This window comes from Lepus europaeus, chromosome 18 (genome assembly GCF_033115175.1).
Source record: "Lepus europaeus isolate LE1 chromosome 18, mLepTim1.pri, whole genome shotgun sequence".
Taxonomy (NCBI): Eukaryota; Metazoa; Chordata; class Mammalia; order Lagomorpha; family Leporidae; genus Lepus; species Lepus europaeus.
Window position 1 is genome coordinate 60,388,464 of NC_084844.1, and position 15,904 is coordinate 60,404,367.

A 15,904-nucleotide genomic window follows, 5' to 3' on the forward strand; every position below is an offset into this window, starting at 1 on the left:
CGGGAAAAGGCAGCCCAGAGGCTAGGGAGGAGACAGGCTGCACAGGGCTGCTGGGAGCCGCGGGCCTGGCCAGTGGTGCCAGGGCCAGGGGCAGCTCCCCACAGCCGTCTTGACCCTCCCAAGGGTCCAGCCACAGGCCGTTCCTAGGCTGAGCTCAGCTCTGTGTCCTAGGGCCCCAGCTCCACAGCTGCAGTGGAATACTGTGTGACCTGGGGGAAGTCACTTAACCTCCCAGCGTCCGTGTCCTCGTCACCCCCAGAGGGTTGCTGTGCCAATGACGTGTGGTTATACACATCAGGCACTGGACTGGGAATGCAGAGACGCACTGCGTCCTTGGCTTCTCCTTGGGAGTCATGGAGGGGGGCAGTGCTCACATCTTTGCATGCGTCCAGGTTTGCACGTGCTGCTCCTCTACCTGGCACGTCGGCCCCTACCTTCCCCACCTCGAGAGCTCCTATTCAGCTGTCTGAGCCCACTTGAGAAGTCTTCCTCTGCGTGCAGCTACTAAGGCAGCCGGACCTCCTGAAGGGGAGCCCTCCAACTGCTCCACCCCTGGGATTTTCAAAGGCTGGCCCCAGGTCCCGTGGGGCTCCCCACTCCGCAGGCTGGGGACCCAGGTTCCTGTGGCTGCAACCCGGGACTGGGATCGTTTTAAGAGAGCCTGCCTTCCTCTCTGCGCCCAGCTCTTTACCAGATAGCAGCAGGGCTGGCATCTGCACGGTGCTGCGTCTGACCTCTGTGTCAACCCAGGAAATTTAGCCATCCCAGTGCCCTGTCCCCAGGATGCCCGCCAGGCCCACGTCACCAGGCAAGGGGGAGGTGGTTGGGGGAAGAGGAGGCAGCCGTGGCAGGGCTTGAGCTCAGACTCCGGGGGCAGGGTGGGCGTCCTGCTCCCGGATTCTCCTCCCAGGGTCTCGTCCCCAGCGGGGACTCCTGCTCTGCCTCCTGTCTCAGTGGAGGCAGAGAGCACAGCCCACTACCATCCACAGCGAGAACCCCACGTGCCCCCTTCCAGATCTTCATTAGGAAGGGGGCGTTGCCTGGGCTGCCTCACTCTCTGGCCAAGTCCCCCCACTCTCCCGCCCCGGCCTCCGCAATCCCTACCTCGGGGGTGGGGTGCGCATACCCTCTTTGCCCCTGAGGTTCAAGGGAGGAAGTGGTGGAGCAGCAGTTCCCAGGAGCCAGCCAGCAGAGGGAGCTGTCCAGACTCTGGCCTGCCAAGCTATGTGACCTTGGGGTGACTGTTTCACCCTCTCTACCAGTTTCTAGAAAAGTGGGGATCATTAAGACCCTCCTCCTGGCAGAGCTCAGTACGTGGCAGCGACAGCCTCAACAGTGAAGACAATGTGGTTGGAGTCCAGCTCCTTTGTGTCATTTTTTGAAAGGCAGTCGGGGGGGGGGGCAAAAGAGAGAAAGAGGTCTTCCATCTGCTGGTTCACTCCCTAAATGGTCACACAAAGGCCAGAGCTGGGCCAATCCGAAACCAGGAGCTTTTTCCATTTCTCTCACACGGGTGCAGGGGCCCAAGCACTTGGGCCATCATCCACTGCTTTCACAGGCCACAGCAGAGAGCTGGATCAGAAGTGGGGCAGCTGGGACTTGAACAGGTGCCCATATGGGATGCCAGCATTGCAGGCAGAGGCTTAACCTGCTACACCACTGTGCCGACTCTGATGTTTCTGAAATAATTATTCAGTGTTTAGCTGAAATTAAAATCTAATTGTGTATTCTGTGTTTCACCTGGAAACCCCAGAAGCAGGTGCCAGGTTAAGAGAAAGTAGATGCTCATGGTCAGGTCTGGAAGGCTCATCACTGGACCCCGCCCACCCAGTCCTGGGCAAGGAGACTCCTCCTGGGAGGTCCAGAACAGAACCTCTACCTGCCCCCAACCTGGCCCACACCCCAACTGATCGTGGGGCTCCATGCTCTTCAGCCATTTCCCACAGGCTTCCCCTGCAGATCGGGGCGGGTTGGGGATCTCACGGGAAACCAAACAAGCTGCTGCGGCGCACTGACCCCTCCTCCATCTCCCATTTAGTGTCAGGAGGAGGGCCTTGCTGACCTTGGTAACAGGCCTTATTCCGTGGGATGTGTACACTATTGTGAAGACATGACCTGATTTTTTAAAAAATTTTTATTTATTTGAAAGGCAGAGAGAGAGAAAGAGAAAGAGAGAGAGGGGAAGAGACATCCGCTGGTTCATTCCCCAAATGGCCGCAATGGCTGGGGCTGGGCCAAGCCAAAGCCAGGAGTCTGGAACTTCATCCGGGTCCCCCACGTTGGGTGGCAGGGACATGAGTACTTGGACCATCTTCCGCTGTTTTCCCAGGGCCTTCGCAGGGTGCTGGATTGGAAGTGCAGCAGTTGGCACTTGAACTGGGTGCTCATATGGGATGCTGGAACCCATGCGGCAGCGTAACCCACTGTGCCACAAAGCTGCCCCTTCCCTCCATGCACAGAAGGAGGTGTCCGGACTCACGGAGGGCAGGGGCAGTGTGGTTGGCACAGAGCCCAGGGAGTAGGGGCCCAGCCTTGGAGACACCAAAACCCCAGGGAAGGGCGGAGGCCAGGAGCAGGGGCGTGTGGCTGCCATCTCCCGACATTCGCGGCGTCTGTCTCCCTCACAGGCTGCGACCTTTCCAGGGACAGAGAGCAGGTAGGAGTCTGCATCCCCACACCCAGGGTGAGCGTAGGGCATTCAGGGGATGTTCCGGGCTGGGCAACTGTCAACCTCAGTGTCTGCTCAGCTTCTGGGCTCTCTCAGGACTGCAGCGCGAGGACAGACACCCAGGCACTGGCGGGGTGGGCGGCCGACCTCCCCCTGCCCAGGTCAGTGGTTGGCCAGGCTGTGCTCAGTGTCAGAACAGGGCTGAGATCACCAGGCGGCCCTGGCCTCTGGAAGCCAGGGACAGTCACCTCCGGATGCTGCTTCCTGCTGGTCCCTCCGCCCAAACCACATTCAGCTCCCAGGGTGGCGTAGCGACAGCCCCTTTCCCGCTGGGAGACCTGCATGCGAATACCGCTGCTCAGCAAAGCCAAGGCTGTGTGGGTGCCAGGCCCGGCTCCTGCTGTCCACAGGCCAATGCCCAGCGGCCACACTCCCTGAGGCCCTTGTGCCATCAGCTTGACCACGCTCGGAGTCTGTGAGCCCCAGCCCACACAGCAGGACTGTGCCCATCCCCTCCCTGCTCCCCGGTGTGGAAGGCGCTTCCAGCCAGAATCCGTGCCCTCGTACCCGCTCGGGACACGCTGGGGAGAAAGCATCCCTGGGCCACTCTGCAGAGGCAGACAGAGCCCACGAGGAAGCGCTGGGGCGGAGGGTGGGTTGCAGGTGCCTGCGTGTCCTGCCGGGGGATGTCTCGGCATCCACGCGTCCCCAGTGTGGGCGGGGGTCGCTTGTGCACCTGGCTCTGTGTCCCTGGGTGTGCCTCCGCAGCTCTCGGCAGGTTTGTCAATGTGTGTGTGCTGGGGGTGGGGGAAGGACTGGGTGTGTAAATGATGGGACTCCTGGGCACGGAGGTGGCCAGCCCCAGCCCCAGCCCCGACCCTCTTCACGGGGACACGGATGTGTACTGACTGCCCGTTGGGAAAGGTGAGGGTGGAAATGTCTGCAGTCACGGGGAGGTAGTGCTGGGAGTGACAGAAGGGCCGGGCCCTGTGCCAGGTGCTCTGTGGATGTGATGTCTCGGCTCCATCCAACAACACCCACAGGCAGTCTGCACACTCCCGCTTCACAGGCGAAGAAACCGCCCACTACCTCCATCCTAGGGTCTCCCATGGTCGGTCCCCACCTGCCTCTGGCCCCATGTCTCTGTGACCCCATCCCGCTGTCAGCCTGTTGACCCTGGCCGTGCCGCTCCTCTGTTGGAGCCTCCCCTGCCTGCCTGGCTCACACGTGTCCCTGGTGTCCTCTTCCCGTGTCACTTCGGAAGCCCTTCCTGACTTCTTAGTGCCCAGCGCACGCCTCCCTCATCAGGTGGGCTGGGACTGTCCAGCTAGGAGCCCAGCACACAGCAGTCAGCCGAGACACTGTGGGCTTGCCGGGGCGGAGCAGGAGTCAAACCACACTGTTTCTGAGGCCAAAGCACAACCGGTTGTGGGGAGGCGGCGATGTCAGGAGCGTGGCGTCCCCTGTGTAGCCCCCTCTGCTCCTCTGACTACCCCACCCCACCCCACCGGCACAGGACACTGCCATTCTTCTCATCGGCCCCTCGGCCACCCACTGTCCCTACCTCCCAGGCTTCCTTGGGAAAATGGGCCCCATCCATACCTGGCCAGAGCAGAGCACAGGTGACTGGGGTTTGGCCAGTCAACACACTGCTCCCCTTGGCTGGGCTGTCCAATGGGACATGACCTGGAAACGAGGCTAGATGCCCCACGGGCCGGCATGGAGTTCTGCGACACCAACATCCCATATTGGAGACTGGAGCACTGGCTAGAGTCCCGCCTGCTCCAGTTCTGACGCAGCTCCTGGCTAACACACCTGGGAGGCAGCAGATGGCCCAGATACCTGGGCCCCTGCCATCCAAGCTGAGAGACCTGAATGGAATACCTGGCTCCTGGCTTCAGCCTGGCCCAGCCCTGGCTGTTGTGGCCATTTGGGGTATGAGCCAGCAGATGGAAGATCTCTTTCTTTCTTTCTCCCTCCCTCCCTGCCTGTAACTCTACCTCTCAAATAAATAAATAACATCTTTAAAAAATAAAATGTCCTCTCTTTAGGCTGACAGTGGGTAAAGCAGGAACCAACCAGTGGATGGAAGACCTTTCTCTCCATCTCTCGCTCCATCTGTAACTCTACCTCTCAAATCCTTAAAAAAATAAAAAGGGAAAAACTTTAAAAAAATAAATTCCACGTGGCCTTGGTATAGATGAAACCTATCCTGGGGTGCAGTCATGTCTTGGGCCTGCAGTCACCCTGCACTGACCCCGACTCACCCAGAGCAACTTCCGGTCCCACAAGCCCCATTCGTGGTGAGTGCCCTCCACAGAAGCACTATTTATTCTCATCTACATTTTACTGTGCTTCCCCACGCTTAGATGGGTTGTGCTACGCAAACACCACTGTTACAAATGCCCACAGGTGTGTGCAGGACACAGCAGGTAAGTTCTCACAAGGCCAACACCGCCTCCCAGTGCGATTCTCAGAACGCAGCCCTGTGGTGATGTGACCTGGGACTGTCTGAGTCACTTTCCTCTAGTGGCCACCAGGAGGCGGGACCAAGATTTTTCACTAAAACGTTTCTTTACCAAAGAGCCTCGAACCACAAGAAAATGTGAATCCGCACTTTCCGTTTTTAGACAAGTGGTCAGTTGTGTCAGATGCACCAGAGAGGTCGAGAGGGCAAGGGCCGAGGGCTGGATTTGACCAGAAAGGGATACTGATGACTTCTCCAGGGCACAGCCGCTGCCGTGGGAGCAGCGGCACAGTAATTCAGACAGAAAGTAAGAGAATCAGAGTCTTCTTAACCAGGGGATAGTGAATTGTCTGCAGCGAATAACCAAACTGGACAGAATAGTTTTGAAGTATTTAAAGGATACACAGTGCATTAGTCTCTTCTGATATTTTATTCCTGATTCAAACAGGGCCACCAGACAGTGTCCAGTGGGTCCCTAGAAAATAATGTGTTTCATGTTCCGGCCTCTGTGTGACCTCTGCTTACACTAAGAGCCGACACAGGGCCTGGCACTGCATGGATTTCAGAGTCAGCGAGGATCGTCTACTCTATCATCTCTAGAAAGGCCCCTGGGGCCGGCGCTGTGGTTAAGCCGTGGCCTGCAGCGCTGGCATCCCATATGGGCGCTAGTTCAAGTCCCAGCTGCTCCACTTCCGATCCAGCTCCCTGCTGAAGCGTCTGGAAAGCAGAAGGCCCAAGTGCTTGAGCCCCTGCACCTGCGTGGGAGACCTGGAAGAAGCTCCTGGCTCCTGTCTTGGCCTGGTCCAGCTCCAGCCATTGCAGCCACCTGGGGAGTGAGCCAGCAGACAGACCTGTCTCTCCCTCTTTCTCTGGCTCTGTCTTTCAAATAAAACAAATAAATCTGTGGGAAAAAAAAAATTCCCCTCAAACACTTCCATGTCTCAGTAACAGGAAACCCCATTTCTCAAGAGCATGGTTTCCTTATTAATGCTCAGTGCAAATCACGTGAGATAATTTGGCTTTGTTATGCTGCCAGGGAAATCAGAAACAAATTTAGACTTCAACCCCAACTCAGTCGGTCCATACGATCGCTACCTATCTAACTAGTACATATACATATAAAGGTACCCCACGCACTGTGCGAAGCAGAATCACAAACTTTTTAAAAAAAGAGATTTACTTAGGTATCTGAAAGGCGGAACTAGAGAGCGGGCGAACCGGAGACAGATCTTACAACGTAACGGCTCCCTTCCCAAGGGTGGCCACAGCCAGCGCTGTGCCAGGCCGAGCCGGGGACCGGCAACTCCACCCCCGTGTCCGCCGCGGAGGGCAGGGGCCACCTCCCAGGGACCGCGGAGGGCCGGGGCAGGAAGCCGGATCGCAAGTGGAGCAGCTCGAGCAGGCGCCCCGACGCGGGCTGCCGGCCCACAGAGGCTTCATTCGTGAAGCCACCATGCTGGCCCTCCCCCCTCAAAACAGTCTGAAATCCATGCAAAATAAACGACCTTTGAACTCTGCCGAAACGGTCAGCCTGGCACTCCGGGACTCCCGACGACCGGGTTCCTTCCCGCTCTCCCCGTCTTCCCATCCGCCGGGCCAGGTGCAGGGTACACTCGCCCGAATTCCCCAGCTCCACACCGTGGCTCCGCCTGCAGGGCCTTGATTTCTCCACGGAAACAGTCACCGCCGGCGTCTCCACCACAAAGCCGCTTCCTCCTCGCCGCCCTGGCGTCGCAGGGCGGGGCTCGACACTCGGCTACGCGAAGAATGGCGTTCCAGTCAGAGTTCTGCCGGGCCGCGGCCTCCCTCCACTCCGTCGCAGCCCGAATCGCCGGAGCCGCGGGACAGAGCCGCCTGCGGAGGTCAGACGCCGGCAGACCAGCAAACTACCACCGAGGCCGGAAGTGTGCGAGAAGACCGACCGCCGGAAGTCAGCGGCAGCTCCGAGGCCGGACGCTCTAGAATCCCGGAGGACCCAGGTCTCTATGGTTGGACGCGCCTGCTCGCCCTCTCCCGCGAACGACACTTTCCCAGAGCTCCCAGAACGGAGAAAATGGGGACCCGTTAGGGAAGAGGGGCCCAAGGAGGGGTACTGCGGGAGCCAGTCTCCAAGGTAACAACCCCAGGCCTCTCAGCTCGTCCCGAGTGCCCGGCTGTTCCCCAAACTCGCGGGACGAGCCGTGACTGACCGCAGGAGGCCGAGCCGATGGATGGGGACGCGCGCGGGCCGACGTGCAGGGGCGTTGCCTCCTATTCTCGCGGCGCCCGGGGCTGCCGGCGCGCATGCGTGCAGGGGACTGCGCCCGGCGGCCGGCGCACCCCTCCGGAGCGCCGAGCGCCCTCAGGGCGGCGGCTCCCGCCGGCGAGCCGGACCCCGGCGGGCGGAGGTACGGTTTCCTCGGCCGATGCGCCCTGATTGGGCTCCGCAGGTAAAAGGGGCGGGAACCTCCGCAGGGGCCGCTCGGCGATTGGCCGGCGGCGGGAGGGAGCGTGGTCTCGGGAGGCGGGGCGGCGGGGCCCGGGCTGGGCAGCGCGCGGCGCTGAGGAGGTGGCCGCGGGCCTCGGACGAGCGGAGCGCGGTTCCCGGAGCCCCCTCCTCTAGCCGGGGCCGCGGACGCCGGCGAGCGCGGGGACTTCCAGGAGCCCTGAGGAGGCGCCGGTCGGTGAGTGTGGCCCCAGGAACCCGAGGGCCCCGCCCTTTCTTCCTGGACGGCGCCGCGCCGCTCCCTCCCCCACCCGCGACCCCGACCCCCACCCGGACCCAGGCCCGGGGCTGCGGCTCCCAGCGTCGGGTGTCTCCGCAGGCCAGCCGCTCCCATTAGCCAAGTGTCTGGTTTTGCAAACTTGGAAATTTCCCTGGTGCCCCCTCCCCAACCCACAGAAGGGGAAACTGAGCCCCCCGGGATGGGGTCAGGGGGTGGGCACCCTTCGTCACCGGCGTCTCCACACAGAGGACCATGGCCGAGCCCCTTAAAGAAGAGGATGGCGAGGACGGCTCTGGGGAGCCCCCCGGGTCGGTGAAGGCTGAACCCGTCCACACCGCCGCCTCTGTCGCCGCCAAGAACCTGGCCCTGCTCAAGGCCCGCTCCTTCGACGTGACCTTCGACGTGGGCGACGAGTACGAGATCATTGAGACGATCGGCAACGGCGCCTACGGGGTGGTGTCGTCCGCCCGCCGCCGCCTCACCGGTGCGTCTCCTGGGTCACTGCCCTTGGTAGATTCGGAGTGAGAAACCCTGCCTTAGCCAGCTGTGAGGTGTGGTTCCGACCCAGAGATCTCTCTAGGTTCCCAGGCTCCCAGTGAGGCAGGATTCCTTGCAACTCTGGCCTAGCCGTTTTTTGTTTGGTTTTGTTTTGCCATCCCACCAGGCTGCTGGGCTCTGGGGCCAGAGCCTGGCACCAGGGAGTGGTGGTGGGATGGGCTAGGTCTGGGAGGCTCTCCTGCTAACTGGCTGTGCAGCTTCTCACAGGTGACTGCGCCGGGTTCCCTTGTCTGTAATGTTGAGACGGTAGTACCTACCTCGTAGGGTAGCAGCAGTGTGGGTAAAGTGCTTAGTTAGCACCAGGCTCGGTAGCCCGTAGGTGCCCAGTGTGGGGGAGCTGTAGTTTGCATCCTGGAAGCGGCTGCTCTAAGAGACCCTGTGGTGACAGCCTTTGCCCTGCCCCCCAGGCCAGCAGGTAGCCATCAAGAAGATCCCTAATGCTTTCGACGTGGTGACCAATGCCAAACGGACCCTCAGGGAGCTGAAGATCCTCAAACACTTCAAACACGACAACATCATTGCCATCAAGGATATCCTGAGGCCCACAGTGCCCTATGGCGAGTTCAAATCCGTGTAAGCAACGCAATGGGAGAGGGAGGCACAGTTAGGACCTGTAGCAAAGGCTGAGGCTCCTATCGCCGAAGCTCGGAAAGGCAGCTGGGAAAATTTCCATAATCGCAGGGCCAGTGCTGCCTTAGGGCGTTGCCAGGGCCAGCTGTTACTCCTCAGGAAGAGTAGAGGCGTTACAGTTTCATAGACTCTCAGTGTATAAGCTGGCCAATGTAGAATGTTGATGCTGCTGCTGAACCCTCCTACTCCCACAGCAGACATCACTAATTGATCACAGAACCCTTCTCTAGAGAAAACGGGTATGCCTTCACAGTTTTCATCATAGTCCTTTGAGCAGCCAAACTGCAGAGTTAGCCCCCAAACTGAACCTTTCGGCCAGCCCTCGTGCAGGCCAGCCCCATCTTGTATGTGATAAGGAAACTAGGTCTGGAAAGAATCTGGAATTCAGTGCTCAGTGCTGTGCCGTCAGCCCCTTCAGGGTCCCAGGGCAAGGCCAGGAGGGCACCGTGAGGATGGTTCTTACACCTGGAATACGGAGCCCAGGCCTCTTCCCTGCCCCCTTCCAGCTACGTGGTGCTAGACCTGATGGAGAGTGACCTGCACCAGATCATCCACTCCTCGCAGCCACTCACGCTGGAGCACGTGCGCTACTTCCTCTACCAGCTGCTGCGGGGCCTCAAGTACATGCACTCGGCCCAGGTCATCCACCGCGACCTCAAGCCCTCCAACCTGCTGGTGAACGAGAACTGCGAGCTCAAGATCGGGGACTTTGGTATGGCCCGTGGCCTGTGCACATCTCCCGCCGAGCACCAGTACTTCATGACCGAGTACGTGGCCACCCGCTGGTACCGGGCCCCCGAGCTCATGCTCTCCCTGCATGAGTACACCCAGGCTATCGACCTCTGGTCCGTGGGCTGCATCTTTGGCGAGATGCTGGCCCGGCGCCAGCTCTTCCCAGGCAAAAACTATGTGCATCAGCTACAGCTGATCATGACGGTGCTGGGCACCCCGTCGCCGGCCGTGGTTCAGGCTGTGGGGGCCGAGAGGGTGCGGGCCTATATCCAGAGCCTGCCGCCGCGCCAGCCTGTGCCCTGGGAGACCGTGTACCCGGGTGCTGACCGCCAGGCCCTCTCCCTGCTGGGCCGCATGCTGCGTTTCGAGCCCAGTGCCCGCATCTCGGCCGCCGCCGCCCTGCGCCATCCCTTCCTGGCCAAGTACCATGACCCTGATGATGAGCCTGACTGTGCCCCGCCCTTTGACTTTGCCTTTGACCGTGAGGCCCTCACCCGGGAGCGCATTAAGGAGGCCATTGTGGCTGAGATCGAGGACTTCCATGCCCGGCGAGAGGGCATCCGCCAGCAGATCCGTTTCCAGCCTTCCCTGCAGCCTGTGGCCAGCGAGCCTGGCTGCCCAGATGTTGAGATGCCCAGTCCCTGGGCACCCAGCGGGGACTGTGCCATGGAGTCGCCCCCACCCGTCCCGCCGCCGGGCCCTGGCCCTGCACCTGACACCATTGATCTGACCCTGCAGCCACCCCCAGCAGCCAGCGAACCCGCCCCACCGAAGAGAGAGGGCGCCATCTCAGACAACACCAAGGCCGCCCTCAAAGCCGCCCTGCTCAAGTCCCTGCGGAGCCGCCTCCGAGGTGACTTGTGGACCCAGCAGCTGGCCGAGGAATGGGGTGGTGGGGAGGGGGTCTCTGCCCCGAGCCGGGCTGCAGGCTCTCACCCCGCCCCCTGCCCAACTTCCCTGCAGATGGGCCCAGCGTCCCCCTGGAAGCTCCTGAGCCTCGGAAGCCCGTGACAGCCCAGGAGCGCCAGCGGGAGCGGGAGGAGAAGCGGCGGCGGCGGCAGGAGCGTGCCAAGGAGCGGGAGAAGCGGCGGCAGGAGCGGGAACGGAAGGAGCGGGCTGTGGGGGCCCTCGGGGGCCCCTCGACTGACCCTCTGGCCGGGCTGGTGCTCACTGACAATGACCGCAGCCTGCTGGAGCGCTGGACTCGCATGGCCCGGCCCCCGGCCACGGTCCCTGCCCCAGCACCCACTGTGGTCCCAGCCCCTGCTCCCGCACCAACGCCTCCCCCGGCCCAGCCTGCCAGTCCTCCTCCTGGCCCTGTAGCCCAGCCTGCTGGCCCCCCGCTGCAGCCCTCAAGCGCCAGCCCCGCTCCTGTCCCCCAGCCTGCCTGCCCACCCCCTGGCCCTGGTCCCCACCCTGCTGGCCCTCCTGTGCCTGTCCCTGTCCCAACTCCACTCCAGACTGCCACCTCCAGCAGCCTCCTGGCCCCCCAGTCAATTGTGCCACCCGCTGGGTTGCCAGGCCCCAGTGCCCCAGGAGTTCTGCCTTACTTCCCAGCCGGCCCTCCCCCTCCAGACCCCCGGGCTGCCCCTCCACCTTCTACATCAGAGTCGCCCGACGTCAACCTAGTGACCCAGCAGCTGTCCAAGTCGCAGGTGAGAGGAAGGGCCCAGGCCACGGGGACCCCCGGATCCAAGCCCGGGGGTGTGGGTTGTGGAAGTCGTCCGTGTTCCTTGAGGACTGCCCAGAGATGGGGCTTTATCTCCCAGCTCGTGCCCAGCTCATAGGAGTGCAGTGCCAGTGAGGAGGTTGTTGGGACACCGATAAGGTCCTGGCTGGAGAGGGCCCAGCCGGGGCTCACTGAGGAGACGGGCGTTTGCTGTGGTGCTATCCAGGCGGAACGTCAGCGTCCGTCTGTGCCTGCTGGTGCCTTCATTGTGACCTGTTGCTACCCCCTGCAGGTGGAGGACCCTCTGCCCCCCGTGTTCTCAGGCACTCCAAAGGGCAGTGGGGCCGGCTACGGTGTTGGCTTTGACCTGGAGGAATTCTTAAACCAGTCTTTTGACATGGGTGTGGCTGACGGGCCCCAGGACGGGTAAGAGGGCTGGAGCTCCTGGAATGGGGCTTGGGGAGGGGCCGTGGTGCAGGAGGCCCTTGTGTGGGATGGGGGATAAGTGGCCTAGGCTAACAGCACCCCCTCTGCCCTGTGTCCTCTCCTTGCAGCCAGGCGGACTCGGCCTCACTGTCGGCCTCCTTGCTCGCGGACTGGCTGGAGGGCCACGGCATAAACCCTGCCGACATTGAGTCCCTGCAGCGGGAGATCCAGATGGACTCCCCGATGCTGCTGGCTGACCTGGCTGACCTCCAGGAGCCCTGAGCCCGCGCGCTGGGCCTTGCTGCGGGGCAGACCCAGCTCCAGGGCCGTGGCCCTGGCCCAGCAGGTGGGGCTCCGCTTGGATCAATTCTGCAGGTTCATCTCAGACCCACCCTCAGCCTTAAGCCGCCACTTGAGCCACCACCGAGCCATAACTGGATCATGAAACCCCGGCTCCCTCTGAGTGATCCTTTTCAGTATTGTATTTTTATTATTATTATTGTTGTCGTCATTATTATTATGTTATTGCAGTCTTTTTGCTGTCAAAGTGAGGCCTGTGAAATAGAAGGTTACCTCCAGCCCCTGACTCTAGGTGTCATTCTTGGAGTTGGGGGAGGGTACCGGCAGTAGAACACGGAGCAGCCGGGTACGCACGTTGTGAGCCAAGCAAATACATCTGTGTGCGGGAATCCGGTTCATTCAGGTCCCGAAGGTTTATTGAGACCACTCCTCACCTGTTCCGGCCCCACCGAGGTTGTCCTCTGCCCCTCCCACGATCAGACGCCAGCTTGGGGGCTGGGTGGGGGACCTTGTGTCCACTTCTACCTCAGTTGTGGCTGTTCTGAGCGGGCAGGGGGCGAGGGGGAGGCATGCAATAGCTGTGGCATCAAGCTTCGGGGGCTGGGGCAGGCAGGTGGGGAAGCTGAGTATGACGTGAGGTGGGGCTGGGGGTCCCTGCTGTGTCCCTCAGGGGCATGAGTTGGGAGGGAGCCCACGGACAGGAGAGACTTAGAACAGCCTGAGGGAGGCGAGGGTGCAGCAGGGACCACCATGCCGGGGTCGCCTCAGACAGAGCCTGTGGCGGGGAGGGTGGCTCCTGGCTCTGGGCTGTTGGGACAGCTGAGAGGCAACTCAAGTCTCGTGGGGGCTCGGCCCTGGCCAGGACAGCTGTGCCTCTGAGAATGGGTGGGGAGCTGCTGGCAGTGTGGGCTCAGGTGGAGGCGAGCGGCACCGGCTTGGAGGTGGGAGACAGAGATCAGCCGTGGCTGTGGGCTGCAGGGCCTCGTGTGAGAAGCTGGGAGGCAGCGGGGGAGGGAGCGCGCGTGTCGGCCCAGGGTGGCCAGGGGAGGTGGGGCCTGACAGGACCAGCCCGTCAGGTCCGTCGGATTTTCATCTCGGTGCGTTTGAGGGAGTAGTAAAAGCCCTTCCACTGGGCCCAGTTGATGCCGTTGGCATAGGAGAGGTGGGAGCCACCCAGGTAGAAGCCATTGAGGTTGGCGAAGTGGCAGCTGCGGAACCAGAAGGCGCCCGAGGAGAGGGCCGCACAGTTCTGCACAAAGAGGTCCTGGTCCCGGTCGAAGGTGGAGAATTTCTGGCCACTGTGGTAGGACAGGGAGTCGCCTGGCGGAGGGGAAGGGAGGGGAGGGGCTGCTGAGGTGGGGAGCGGAGCCCCACGCAGCCCAGGCTGATGGGCGACACCACGAGGCAGCCCCGGGCACCCTTGCCGAGCCGCACGGCAGGCGGACAAGCTCTCATAGCAGAAACAGCTGCGCCTCTGCAGAGTGGCCTGGAGCCCGGCCAGCCCGGCTGCTCTCCAGGCTGAGGCCCGAGCTGGGCTCAGCTGGTCTGGAGCCAGTTGTGATGCTTCCAAGCCCAGGAGGGTTGAAGGAGGGGCCCGAAGGGGGTCGGGCCGACTGAGCAGGGCCAGCCCCCGCAACCCTTCCAACCCGCAACCCTTCCAAAAGCCAGCAGGGGGTACCTGCCCCGCCGTCCTCGAAGCCTGCCACGTAGAGAGTGTATCCGTCCTCCTCTGCGCTCACTGCGTTGGGGGAGATGGAGAAGTCCACGTACTTGGCAAAGGCCGTGTTGTTCTCGAAGTCTTCCAAGTCCACCCGCAGCTCGTACTTCTGCTTCAGCGTCAGGAGGTGCAGGTTCTGCAGCCCTGGGGGGGGGGGGGGGAGGCAGCCTGCTCAGCAAGGACCTGGCTTCAGTTGGCCCCCGCCCGGGCCACCCGGCCCCACCTTACCCAGCCAGTACTCCCCGTCGGCCCGGCCGAAGCCCAGCTTGTAGTCATTCCAGCCCCGGAAGAAGCTCACGGAGCCATTGAATCTCTTCTGGAAAACCTGGACCAGAGGGGAACGGGAGACTGCGTGGTCAAGGACCCTGTGCTGCAGAGGCCAGTTTGGTAAAGGACTGAGCCAACGCCAGGTGCATGCTGGTCTGAGGCCCCTCACGGAGCAGCTGGGTGCCAGCACCCACCTGGGTTCTCACAGCAGGAGGTACTGTGGAGAGGCAGGAAAGGAGAGGGTAAGGGTGCCTGAAGGGGAGACCTGGTACAGGCCGTGTGACCAGCCAAGATCGATGAGGGCTGCGTGCATTAACCTGCCTAGGCACTTGGGACAGCTGCTGTGTGGATCACCTAGTTACTGCGTTTCAAAGGTGAAGAGAGGGAGGCAGCTCGGGGTCACACAGCTGGGACCAGAACCAGGCCTGGCCCGCTGGCCTGCTCCCACTCACCGTCCACTTGCCGCCCTCGGTGGTCATGTCACAGAAGACGGGCACGGGCACGCTGGGGCCCGAGGGGTAGATGAGGTACACGCCGTCTGTCTGGTAGCCCTGGGCGTAGATGTCATCACAGTCCAGCGGCTGCTGAAGGCACGCCCTCTCCAGAGCTGGGGCAGGGGGCGCCGGGACAGTGAGGCGAGGGGTTCAGGCGCAGTGCACACGGCACCCCTCAGTTTGCCTCAGTCCCGGGGGAGGAGGGGTTGCACAGAGCACTCCCCAGAAATGGGTGATTTCTTCAAGGGGCGGGAGATGCCCCAGAGATGCATTTCATCCACCTGCCCCTTCGAGGAGGGGAGGGCCAGTTCTACAGCCTCAGCCTGGGCCCCGGCACAGGCCAGCCCGGCTCTGCATCTGCGAACACGGGGCTACTTACCATCTCCCCGGATCCCAGAGATCTGGGGGGCGCAGGGGGGTGGTGAGAGCAGCAGCAGCAGCAGTGGTGGCAGCAAGGCCAGGAGAGCCTGGTGGCAGGAGCAAGGTCAGCGCAGCCCCTGCCCTGGCCCCAGACCGCCTGTTCCTTTGCATCTGTCTCCGGCACAGGCCAACCAGCCCCAAGCCTTTCCCTCCCAAGGAACCTCACTCCTTGGGACAGACTGGACACCCTAGGAGCCTAAGGAGTCACAGCCACCTCCCTGGCAAGGGGCATCCCCCCAGGGCACGTGCTATGAGTCCCCCTCCCCGGGCCACACTACCTTCATGCTGGCAGTTCGGCTCAGAGCAGCTGGGTGTCTGCCGGTGCCGGACTGCAACGGGCCAGAGTTATGTGCTGGGCCCCTGGCCAGCCGCCTCAGCCCCGCCCCCTGGAGCGGCAAAATCCCCCTCCCCCTTCCCCACACTACAGCGGTGTCAGCTTTCACTGTCAGGGGCCAGGCGACCACCTGGGTCTCATTAGGCCTGTGGGGCAGAGCTCTGCAGACCAGACGGTTAACTCCCTGCTGGCTCCCCTGTTCCCTGGCCCTCACTCCCGCCGCCTGCCTGCTGGACCCGGGGGCCCCCTGGTACCTCTAGCCAGCCCAGCACCCCTCTTCTTGACGGGCCCCCTGCAGAGGGCTGGTTTCTCTCAGTCCTACTTTGGCCTGCATTTCATCAGTTATCAAAGGGGAGGCCAGAGGAGGAGGCTGGGCGGAGGTGTGCCTGGGTTCTGGGGGCCCTGGGATTGTGGTGGAGGGGGGGACAGCTTCAGGGCTCCTGATGTGGGAGTCTGCCTGGGGCTGGTGGGGGCCGGGGGCAGCAAGGGCCAGGCTGTCTCCTGGCAGGCCTGGGAC

General features: G+C 62.1%; 2 protein-coding genes across 2 annotated transcripts; one reads left to right on the plus strand and one right to left on the minus strand.

Moving 5' to 3' along the window:
• The first annotated feature begins 7,633 nt into the window (after positions 1-7,633).
• MAPK7 (mitogen-activated protein kinase 7) lies at positions 7,634-12,429 on the plus strand. The gene is made up of 7 exons (XM_062175462.1): positions 7,634-7,798; positions 8,087-8,324; positions 8,806-8,971; positions 9,535-10,613; positions 10,724-11,415; positions 11,722-11,855; positions 11,984-12,429. The coding sequence occupies exons 2-7, from the start codon at positions 8,093-8,095 to the stop codon at positions 12,135-12,137; spliced, it is 2,457 nt and encodes an 818-aa protein (XP_062031446.1). The 5' UTR covers positions 7,634-7,798; positions 8,087-8,092; the 3' UTR covers positions 12,138-12,429.
• A 97-nt stretch (positions 12,430-12,526) lies between these two features.
• Positions 12,527-15,383, minus strand: MFAP4 (microfibril associated protein 4). Its single transcript, XM_062175463.1, has 6 exons — positions 15,332-15,383; positions 15,013-15,100; positions 14,592-14,746; positions 14,101-14,197; positions 13,834-14,016; positions 12,527-13,475 (listed from the first exon to the last, which is right to left on the minus strand). Exons 1-6 carry the CDS (start codon positions 15,335-15,337, stop codon positions 13,228-13,230), a joined length of 777 nt encoding a protein of 258 aa, XP_062031447.1. The 5' UTR covers positions 15,338-15,383; the 3' UTR covers positions 12,527-13,227.
• Positions 15,384-15,904: the final 521 nt, after the last annotated feature.